General features: G+C 40.6%; 1 protein-coding gene across 1 annotated transcript; it reads left to right on the top strand.

The window, feature by feature from the left end:
- Window positions 1–8902: 8902 nt before the first annotated feature.
- Window positions 8903–9526, top strand: LOC117175546. The gene has a single exon (XM_033365256.1). It carries the CDS (start codon window positions 8903–8905, stop codon window positions 9524–9526), a length of 624 nt encoding a protein of 207 aa, XP_033221147.1.
- The last annotated feature ends 2883 nt before the right edge of the window (window positions 9527–12409 follow it).

Genomic DNA, 12409 nt, shown 5'->3' with positions numbered 1-12409 from the left:
GCAGGAGCACTTCACGACTTCCTTGGCCAGTAAATGGCCTCTTTTCTTCTAAAATATCGCTCAAGTTGGTCAATTGTTGTTTATAACGTTCCGCCGTGATTGTTTCACCCGGCTGTAATAGCTTGTAATATAATATGCCTTTCCAGTCCCACCAGATGCAGAGCAAAACTTTTTTCGCATGGATATTAGGCGTCGGCACCGATGTCGAAGGTTGACCAGGGTCAACCCACGATTTCCTACGCTTGGGGTTATCGTAAAGAATCCACTTTTCATCGCCCGTAATAATTTTGTGTAAAAAATCTTTTTTGCGGAATTTTGAAAGCAAAGCGAGTGCGGCACCATACCGCCTATTTTTGTTGTCTTCGGTCAGTTTGTGCGGAACCCATCTACCTTCCTTCTGAACCTTTCCCATCGCATGTAATCGTACAGAAACTGCTTGCCGCGTAACACCAAGCTGTTCAGCAAGCTCCTCTTCAGTTTGTGCAGAATTCACATCCAGCAATGCTTGCAGTTCATCGGTGTCAAACTTCTGTGGACGTCCAGCACGCGGTTCATCTTTAAGAGTGAAATCTCCTTGATGAAAATTTTTATACCACCTTTTACACGTCGCATGACTTACAGCGTTCTCTCCATATGCAGCACAAATCATTTCAGTGGCTTCAGCAGCATTTTTCTTTAGAAGGAACGCGAAGTGGATAGCATATCGAATATGCTCTTTTGTGATGGTCATCGTAAACACTACTGTTATTTGTGGTTAGATGCATCAAACGCCAAACCGTTTAGCATTTCAGGACGCCAACTGTGAAAGTTTTAAAACAGGAAACTAGCGGGAAGATGGATGAAATTTAAATTGTTTTTTTCAGTTGTATGAAATCTAAAGCTCAAAACTTTTTTGCGCACCCAATACAATAAAAAATTGTTTTTTTCACCAATCTATATAGGGATACCCCCTTAATTAACAACAATTGCCAAACCAAACATAAAGACGTCCTCCTAGAATATAATAAAGAAGGAAGTCTGATGAAATATGTCAGACAACTCAGGCAATAATGGGAAGTGGTACGCCCAATGACCTGTGATGCCGAATACCTCATAGAAAAGTCATTATCTGGATTTCGCAGCGATTGGTGGCTCAGAATTAAAGACGATGTCTCTAATTTAGAGTCATACATCGCTAAATTTTACCAGTGATATCGGGGAGAACAAACACAACCCGAGATGGAAAAGAAATTAGAGTTTAGATCATACCAACAACATACAGATCGTTGCAGAGCTGATTACGCAATAAAAATATTTGCGAATGCGAACGATCTGATTCCCGCCCCAGAACAAGAGGAAATCATAAAAAATTAGCTAGGCACTACGGAGACGAAATTAAATAGGCATTTATCGGCCGTGGAATCAACAGATGCGAACAACTAATCGATTTAATAGAGGAATTCAGCAGCGACGACAGGGGCGCTTTCGAACATGAATTCAGGGAGCAGTGTGCACCATAGGAAAATAATCTATGGCAAAAGCAACACGCAACAAGTAGATCACCATATCGTGCAAGATTTCGAAATGGAGCCGATAATGGAGTTGGATAATAATGAAGATAATTTAGAAGAGGTAGAACATGAGACAGGAAATAGACCAGGGCCACGTCAGTAGACGAAAATATAAATATTAACGCGGCGAACACCATCATCTACCAAACAAAGATGCTAACGAATACCAGAGAGGAACTACTAGAAGAAGAAAAAAATATGGTAATTAAAAAACAGTCAAAGTGCTATACAACTAATATTTAAATAGCAGGTATAGTCACTAAAGCATTGATTGACACAGGCGCAGAGGTAAACTGTATATCCGAGAGTATTTCAACGCGAACAAAGATTTGCGCACTATCCTTGTCTACTACTTGCGGGAGTGGCCATCATAGGACCCATGGAAGCAAGGCAGTGCGTCCCAGCAAGCAGATCTTCGCGGATGTACAATTGCCAAATGTACTTCTATAACTGTCCTTCTTAGTGGTGCCAAAATTTGCAAGTACCTGCATCAACGGAATCGACACTTTAGACGAACAATAAGCTAACATTGACCTGGATGCTCATACTTTAATTTTCCCCTATTTAGAAGGGAAGCCGGAAATTATTATTCTTCAAAATGAGAGAAACTGTAATCCAGAGGGGCTGTGTAATTTGAATAACATAGAATACGACCCTGAAAATTACAATAACTTTCAAAATTTTTCTGAATAAACTGATATACAGGTAAAACAAGAATTTCCATTACATATTGAGTGGTCAATTCAAGAAAAAATCAACGAGAATCCAGATTTAAAAGAAAATAAAAGAGTAAGACTCAGATAAATACTCTGGCTACATCCTAAAGTATTTCATCGTGAACCCGGCCTTTTAACCAACTACAAACATGAGTTAAAAGTAAGAGAGGGGCAACCTTTCGTGCGCAGAAGTTACCCCATACCTATGGCATATCAAGAAAAGATTGACGATGAAATTCAACGGATGATCAATTTGGGGATTATACAACGCTCAAATAGTCCCTAAATTAATCCCATAGTGCCTGTTATGAAAAAGGATGGCACTATCGGATTACGTTTAGACGCGAGAAAATTGAACGAAATCCTCATAGAAGATTGGGAATGTTCGTTCGCGGATTGGATCACGCACTCCTTTGCATGGGAGAGCACATTATCACATCCGTTGTCGATACATTAATTACATCGGCAAATTATCAACAATATCTACAACACCTCGACGAAATCCTGGGAAAATTAGCTGAATATAACTTGACCTTAAATCTAAAGAAATCTCATTTTTTCAGAAAGAAATGAAATTTCTTGGATTTATATTGACGGCTGAAGGAATAAAACGTGATTCTGAAAAAATTGGCTGTATTTACAACTTCCCACCACCGGAAAATTTGAAGCAATTACGTGGGTTTTTAGGCTTGATCAACGTTCATTCAAAATTTAGCGACAAACATGCGGAAGAAATCGTTCTTCTGCTAAAATTGATAAAGAAAGGAGCAACGTGGAACTGGAGTCAGGGAAAGCAAAGAAGCTTTGAAAGAATCAAAGAGCTGTTCGGAACGGAAATAATGCTCTACTTTCCGGATCCGAGAAAAGGGTTCTACCTAACAATCGACGCAAGCAACTACGCTCTCGGTGCCGTCCTCTATCAATTAAACGAAAAAGAAGAAAAGAAAATCATAACTCTAGCAAGCAGAACTCTAACAGGTCTCGAATTAACCCACTATTATAAATGCACTCAGCTACGAATGGACACGGGAAATAATGAGAAAAATTCAGAAAATTCCTCAGCAACAAGAAGAAGTTAAAAAATTCTTAAAATTAAACAAAGTATATATCAAAACAATACGAAAGAAAGGTATAAATTAATAAATAACATTTTATATCACTTTAAGGGTAAATAATACCGCATTTACGTACCCGCAGAATCAGCAAAACTACTGTTAAAAGTATGCCATATAGCCTATGGCCACCCTGGCACCGAAAAGACCTACAAATTGATCAAAGAAGCCTTTTATAGGCCAATATAAGCTAAGCTGATAAGAAATACGATCAGCACCTGTGATTCGTGCCACAAGAATAAAGTATCAACACAAGCTTCACAAGCGTTACTAGAGCCTGTTCTATCACAATTTCCACTGGAACTAAGACACAAAGTGTTGTCGGCTTGAGGTACACAGTTCACCACTAACAAATGGAGGCAAACACTAGCAGGCATCCACAGGCTAATATGGTTGAAAAGGTCAATCGGGAATTTGCACGAATGTTCTGTACGCTCCTGCCATCGGATAAACACAACACCTGGTTCGCTCAAATGGAAAATATGGAGACGATTCTTAATGAGGCCCACCATAACACTACAGATGAGACTCCGGAAGAGATGACGAAAATGAAGGACCTTAAGACCCATAAAAATGGAGAAGCGAGGGAAAGGTCAGTAACCTACGACAAACCAAAGATGCCAGACCAAGGAACCCAGTACGACATCCTAGACGCTCATTGCAATGTGGCACTTCAGTGCAATATGGATTACGAAGAGAAAAAAGAGCTAATAAGGGAGATGAAGGAGATACAAATTGTCGAATTGAAAGTAGACAAGGCTGCAGATAATTAAAAGAGAGCCAGAAGAGCCCTAAGCATGAGTGTGAGTGAGATATATCTACTGTGGCCATCTCGAAAGAAGAGAGATAACAGCACCAACATCGAAAAGGAAGAAGAGATAATCCAGGACAATGCAACATCTCTCAAAGCTGCTGAACCACTTCATTTAGACATTGAAGCTACAATCTTCAATGAAGATAGCTTGAATGCAATCTGCATTTGGAACGTTGACATTGGAGAAACGTCGACTAAATTTAAAAAAACTCGACATTTCGAGTAGAGTTAGAAGTAGCCGCCGAGGAATGGAAAGCGACATCCTAAGGCGGAGTCTACGCTAAGTCCCTTGGAGGAATTTTTAGCCTAGACTCAGCAGGCACGAGACCCTCGTAAATGACATCCTGAATCATAAGGACTTGAGGCCTGGCAAAAGAGGTTATAATTCTTCAAACGAAAGAGAGGTCAGCGAGGAAAGGGGGAATTTAGCCCTTACCAAACTAAAGATATGCTACATCGAAAGGGTTAACATCCTCCATGATATATATAATTAAACACATATATATATAATTAAAAATTTGTCATAAGGACAACCGCAGGATTTCGTCGGGAGCGGGTGCTTATCTGGAAAATTGCACCCGCTCCTAGCGAAATCGCGGTAAAATTTCAGCCACAACCACGTCTTACGACCGTGAGATAGGTGGTTACAGTCTGTCAAGGAATCAGTACGACGATCCCGCAAAAGCCTCGTGCACCCTAAGAATACAAAGCGACCCAAGGACGACCGCCTTCTGCATTTTTCCCGCAAGTGTTTTTGCATATTGTTGACACGCAGGGATGCTTTTTAGGCCATCAGCAAGTAAAGCTTGGCACCTCCAAGAGCGCCGATGATAAGGACGCTCAGTTTAACAGAATATTCCGGGCACAATCGTTGCAACTCCCTTATAAGGTCTCGATAACTCTCTTTCTTTTCATTCTCCTTGGTTAAGATGTTTTTGTCAGCTGGTGCCAAAAATTCGATAACGAATATGGTTCGTTTCTCGAAGTCAAGAAGAACCATGTCAGGCCTCGAGTGACCAAGAGAAACAATTGTAGAGAATATAAAGTTCCAGTATATGCGGCACTTCCCATTCTCGACAATTGACTCAATTTCCCTAGGAGCATTTAGAGGAGCGATATTAAGGTTAATGCCGTAAGAGTGACAGAGATGGTAATAAAGCACTCAGTGCCGCATTGTGCCTTTGAATGTAGGTCGTTCCCGCGTGGGTTGGACAACTAGATAGTATGTGAGCTAAATGCTCGGGGTGTGCATGGCACGCCCTGCAGCTATCATCGGGAATGTCTTAGCTCAAAATGTGGCGACGGTATGCTAAGGTGGAAATGTCACCGTCTTGGCATGCAAAAATGAAACCCTCCGTAACAGACTTCAATCCGGGCGATTTAAGGAAAGCAAACGTTAGCTCACAAGACATTGACTGATCCTTCACATTTCTGTGGAAGATACCGTGCATCCTCTTATCGAGGAGCTGTTCACGAAAGTTTTTCTCTTGTTCTTTCTTAATCCGGGCTTTCAGGACTGAGTACTTGAGATAGATAAGATTTGATGCATTTTACTCACCCCTAATACTGAAGTCAAGTCCAAGTGTTTCAGGAGCCTCCACCGCTACTTTGTACAGAAACGCTCCTTTGCCCACTTCTTCGCGATTCCTGACCATTTTAAGAAGAGGGTCTCTTTCATTTGCAACTCTATGTGTTGTACCCAGAATAATCCTGTTGTGAAGACATTCAAGACTTCATATTCCGCGACCTCCTTGATGGCGTAAGATTTACAGTCGCGGAACGGAAGACTTAAGATGTTTGCTTTTGTTCATGTGCATAACCTTTCGTGTCCCGATATCAAGAGATCTGAGCTCGTTATTCGTCCATGGAACTACTCCCAATGAATAGAGTAGTACCGGGACGGCAAGCATGTTCGTTGCAGATACTTTGTTCCTCCACGACAGTTCGGAAGACCAAATCTGCTGGATGAGACGTTTGTATCTGCTTCGGAGAGTATCCTTCATAGATGTCACATCCTGAATGCGGCTCTGTAGCACGTCCAGGTATGTATAAGTCTCTCCAGCGCAAAGGTGTCGTATGGCGCTTCTATCAACGAGTTCAGGATCTTCAGGGATGCCATTAAGTTTTCCTCGCTTCAAATAAACCTTGGCGCATTTGTCCGTCCCAAATTCCATTCCAATTTCCTTAGTATATCGTTCGACAATCCCTAGAGCTAGATGTAGTTGCTCTTTGTTTTTAGAATAGATCTTAAGATCGTCCTTGCAAAATACATGAGTGACCTTGTACTTTCGATCTGCAGGTTTGCCGCACAAGTACCCGTCGGAATGGCGAAGTGCTAGAGATAGTGGCAATATTGTAAGGCAAAAGAGCAGTGGGCTCATGGTGTCGCCCTGAAAGACACCTCTCTGAAAAAAGTAAAATTTTTAAAAAACTAAAAGAGCCTACAAATCGGCATCCGTGCCCAAAAAACCTAAAAGAGGCCCAAAATTATAGCATAAAAAAACTGAAATTATTTTGTGGAGGTGCTAGCGGAACGCACCTTCGTCGAAGTCGTGGTACGGTATTTTTTTCACAGAAAACCCTTCTAATGTCAGAGTGTTCAGGAAATAAATACAAGCAGTAATCCGCGTACCCTCAAACGGTAGGCATGTCGGCCAGTCGAACCACCATCAGTCGAAGTAACCACCAAGAGGCAGCGTCGGCTCTGGCAGCCGACTCCTCACGTCATCACCGCGGGGTAGTGTCGGCCACCGCCTCCAACCGTCATCGCAAGGTAGATCAGAGCTTTTGTTTAAATACTCATGAAGAATGGTACTTTAACGTAGAGTTGCACGTTTTTTGACTTTGTTATTTAATCAGTTGTTATTTAACTTAAGATTTGCAATTGGTTATATTTGCGATATTTAATTAGTTCCATTCATCGATATTTCTTCACAAAGGTGTAGAATTAGTAAAGTTACTTTTTTTGAATAAAAATGTAACTTGTAGATAAATATCCTGCATTTTGTTAATTATTATAAAAAATTAATGGATATAACTGTTAACTGCTGCATTTTCAGATTTTGAATGTATTACTTACATAAATTTTGTTATAAAAATGTGAAGAATCAATTTTTAATTGCAAACAAGCATTAAATAACAATTATAGATCATAGTTTAAACAATTTTTGTAAACAAATTCACTTGATTGGCTTATCTATGCTTTGAAAAATTTTCTTTTCTGTGGAATCATTTATCTTCATCTGAAGAACAAGAATATTACACATTAGAGTTCCATGTAACAACATTTGTCATTGTTATGCACAATTTTTATAAATGTTCACTCAATATATTATTGCTAAAAGTGTCCGAAATTGGAGGGTCATGGAGGACTATACTGGGAGTGACCATTTGTATATTAACTTTTATATACAATTGGTCCTTTGTCGAAAAACACCTAAGGTGACCAAACCAAAGCCAAAGTGGATAGCTACCAAGATGGATAAGCAGAACTTGGCATCAATGCTCACCAGCGGACAGGAGGTAGTAACTGCAATGGCTCAGGGAGACCCATTAGAGGTTGTTGATGCCACGATGCAGTTGATACGCGAACCCTGTGACGCATCTATGGCCAAAAAAAGATCACGTGAAAATCGGCGTCCAGCTTATTGATGGTTAGACGAAATTGTAAATTGCATAAGAGAATGCTTTGTCCTAAGGCGTAGAGCCCAGTGTTTGCAGAAAAAACGACCAGACGAAGCAGCTTTGATAATTACAACCTTCAAAGCAGCTAAGAAGGAATTGGGAAAAGAAATCAAAGGAAGCAAGATCCTTGCATGGAAAAACATCAAAGATTAGGTGGATAACGACCCTTGGGGCTTAGGTTACAAGATTGTCACTCGCAAGCTTGAAAGGCTTACCTCAATGGGTCCGCGAGATACATAAATATTGGAAAGTATTGTGGACACGCTCTTCCCCACACACCAACTGCGGGAGGAGAAAGACACAAATATACTGACACAGGAAATCCCGCTCTCTACGGAGATGGAGCTTGTTGAAGCTGCAAGATCCCTGCAGAACAAGAAAGCACCGGGACCGGGTGGCATCCAAGTAGAGGCTATAAAAGCAACTACACATATAAGCCCCAGGATGATGCTAAATATGTACAACAGCTGCCTCAAGATGGGAACCTTTCCTAGTCAGTGGAAACAGCAAAAGCTCGTGCTTGTAGAAAAGAGCAAAAGCGATCCGATCTCACCATCATCCTACAGACCTATTTGTCTGCTGGACACGGCAGGAAAGCTCTTAGAGAGGCTGCTAAAACCTCGAATAAAATCAGCCATACAAGCTGCTGGTGACCTATCTAGTAATCAGTATGGTTTCAGGAAAGGGAGGTCCACGGTAGACGCGGTGACACAGGTAGTGAGCATAGCTCTAGAGGAACGACAAGTAGGTTACTACTTACGGAAAATTGTCGTACGTGTTCTTCTAGACGTAAGAAATACATTCAATTCGGCAAAATGGGTCGATATATTTGATGCGCCAGAACATAATTTCAACGTGCCGCAGCACCTTATCCGGATAGCAAGTGATTACTTAAAGGATCGGTTGCTGCTTTACGAAACAAGCGAAGGACCACGACAGAAAATGATCACTGCCGGTGCGGCCCAAGGTTCCATCTTGGGACCAGACCTGTAGAATGTGTCCTATTACAGCATTCTGCGTATCGAAATGCCGAAAGACACAAGACTTATGGGCTATGCAGATGATACAGCGGCGACAATAGCTGTTCGCGATCTTGAGCAAGCTCATGGTCCAAGTTTAGCTATCCAGAAGACAGAGATCGTGATTTTAACTACAAAAAGAATTGACGTGGAAATCCCTATACAGGTGGGAACCGAGGAGGTGCAGGCACAAAAGGTAGCAAAACACCTTGGCATCTTGCTCGATAATAAGCTCACCTTTTGGGAGCACATTAAACGAGCGGCTGACAAGGCATGCACGGTTACGACAAATCTAAGTCGTTTAATGGCAAATGTAGGAGGTCCAAAATCAAGCAGGCGACGTCTCTTAATATCAGTGACGCACTGTATCCTTCTGTATGGAGCCGAAGTTTGGGCGGATGCTGTTAAAATAGAGAAATACCGCAAACGCATGGCAGGGATACAGGGAAGAGGAGCCCAACTAGTGGCATGTGCTTACCGCACCGTCTCGGAACCAGCGGCGCTATTGATTGCCGAAGTTATGCCAATTGATCTGCTTACGGCAGAACGCAAGGTGGCATATGTGAAGATAAACGAATGCGGCAAATTTGAGGCCAAAAGAGAAGCCAGAGCACAAGCTATACAGAAATAGCAGACAAGATGGAATGCGGAAACCAGGGGTAAATGTACCTTCAGATTAATATGCGAAATAAATGCGTTGGTCAACCGAAACTATGGTGAGGTAAACTATTACCTCACACAATTTGTTTCGGGGCACGGATATTTTCGAGCCTACCTACAGAAGATCAACAGGGTATAGAACGCTAAATGTGTGAACTGCGAAGCCGACTCAGACGACGCAGAGCACACCTTCTTTAAATGTGAACGATAGGACGAGCAGAGGAATAGGCTTGAAAGAGAAGTAGGACGTCTTACACTGGACAGTGTAATAGAAAAGCTGCTACGAAACGAGGAGATGTGGGAAGCAGTAGCAGATTACGTCGAAACAATCCTGCGACAGAAGAAGGCTGAAACTGACGAGATGGAACAACAGCCGTAAAACTGAGAGCAAACCATAAACAATCAAGATGACCGAAGGCCGACAAGCCCGTTGCACGACGTTGTCATACTACTGAGCACGATGTCGTGAGTTGCCTTGTTCGTTTAGTAGAAACAGACGGTAACTGTTAGACAATCTCACTCAAGCACGAAATGCCTGCGGATGTTAAGTTAAATTCATCGCTTTGCTTGTTCGAAAATTTTTTAAGTGATAATGGTGTAAGAAATTTTCCGTCTATAAGTAACTCAAAATAATTACTAGATTTGATCATGGAAGACGTATTATTAGTCATAAGTGATTAAAACGTTGCTAAAATGACTGAAGTTATAAGAAAATTGTATATTTAAGGACTGATTTTGCTTTGATTTGCTTGCTTTTGTTATGTAACCAACGCTTCGTCGCCGACTGCGAGACACTTCGAGGGACATTTTGGATACACGGGACTATAGAGGATATTAAAAGAACAGGAGATGCACGACGAGGGCGAAATCTACAGTTTCAGGCCATTCAAATTCTCCCGCCAAAATATGGACTACAAACTAACGCTTTGATGAGTACGTGAACCCTCTAGAAGACTTTTGTTGAGATGCTGACTGGATTCAAGGAATATTCTAGACCATTTAAAAAATTCGAAATTCGACTTCTCCACTTGGCGTGGAACACTACAACACTTCTTTTGAGAAGTTTTTGTTCTTATTTCCACATCGTGACTAGGGAGAGCTATTAAGCCCAGGCCCGGACTATTACTATTGGAACTACTGGTACCAGCGGAGATCTTTTAAAGATGCCCGGATGAATTTGGGCTCCAGGCTGTAGCCAATAGGTCTCGCCGAAGAGTAAGGAGAATAATCATCCACCAATTAAAGTACGTTTGGTTGCTCAAAATCGTGACAAGTGGAGAATCAAAATGACTAAGAGGATAGCTAGCACCCATAGCAGTCGGAACTGAAGTTCGCTACGACACATTGCTTGCCGTAGCGCCAACTCCAGCCAATCAGCGCACGAGCTACATGAAGGATTAGGCGAGAAGAGGAACGAGCCGAGCGCACGCCGAGACTCGTTCTTTGTTACGTTGGTGTTCCTGAGGCGATAAGTTGCGTGTTTGAATTTCGATTATTGTAATTTTATGGTAAGGAATTATTCTATTGCTACTTCCGTTTTCCGGACTGCTGTTTTTCAAAGACCCAAAGAAAACTTTCCTCAGGATTACTATGGATTTTTATAGGAAACGAACAGCGAAGATTTGGCCGTTTACTGGTAAAACTCAATATGTTATGTAGATTGACTTATTGTTGATTTAATATGCTGTTCGATTTTTCTAGTTATTGATTTATTGTTTATGTACTATGTTGCTTGATCTTGCCTATTTTAATTAATAAATTATATTTACTGTTATTTTCTCTGATTCGACCTAAAATGTATTGTACCCAGTTTGACGTTACCCTACTTTGATGCTATGTGATGTGATTTTTGACGAAACTCTGATTACCCTTTATGGGGAAATTTGGACTACCCTTTCTGTTAAATTGTTACATTCCCTTTTTGATTACTTGACTACCGCTTTCATGTTGGCTATGATTTTTCCCCTTGTTGAGAAATGACTATGACCCTTTTTCTTAATTTGACTAACCTTTTATTTTATGGAAATATGAACAGCCCGTTTTCTTGATTTGGTTAACCCCTTTTAATAGAATATGGACAGCTCTTTTTCTTGCATTGATTAACCCTTCTTGATGGAATATGACTACACTTTTCGTAAAGTTTTTGATACCCTTTTTTTTACATTTTGAAATCATAAATAGATAGTGGTATGTAGAGTTTCTGTTTTAAAAATAAAAAGTTTTTTTAATAACTATATTGCAAAATAGAGTAGGATTGTTGCTTAGTCAAATAGTATTATGTATTACCAGGAAAACTGATTCGTATCAAGGCTTAATAAACCATGTGTTGTTTGTTATTTTGAATCTCGACTGATCTCATTTTAATTGTATTCAGGGATTTGTTTTACTTTTACCATCGAACGCCGTCTCTACCATTAACTAGATTTCCAATGCTTAGCTAGTGTGATTTTGTAAAAGTATACAGTATCTAACGAAAATTTAGATTTGAGATTGAGTTCTCTTGTTTTATTTTGCGTTTGCTGAATTTTGCTGTAGAATTTTTGCATTTTGAAATTTTGCTCTAGCATGTTTGTATTTTAAATCTTTGATGTTTTCGAGTGCCTGCGGAAATCCTGGCGCCCAACATACTTGTAGAGAATTTGTTCTTGGACAATAAGGTCCGGAAGATGCAGTACCGAAGGTAGGTGCTGGTTTTATTTGAGTAAATAAAGTAACATTCTCAAAGTGTATTGTTAAAATGAACTTAACTTATGAGAAATAAATCTGTTTTAATTTTCACATCGACTAGTGATCAATCAGTGGAAGAGATATTTTGGTATTGGATCTAAACTCGCGTTATGCCTTGACTTTCGAG

The sequence above is a fragment of the Belonocnema kinseyi genome, chromosome 6 (assembly GCF_010883055.1).
Source record: "Belonocnema kinseyi isolate 2016_QV_RU_SX_M_011 chromosome 6, B_treatae_v1, whole genome shotgun sequence".
Lineage (NCBI taxonomy): Eukaryota > Metazoa > Arthropoda > Insecta > Hymenoptera > Cynipidae > Belonocnema > Belonocnema kinseyi.
The sequence above is the reverse complement of the archived record's forward strand: the minus strand, read 5'-3'. Positions and strand labels throughout refer to the sequence as shown.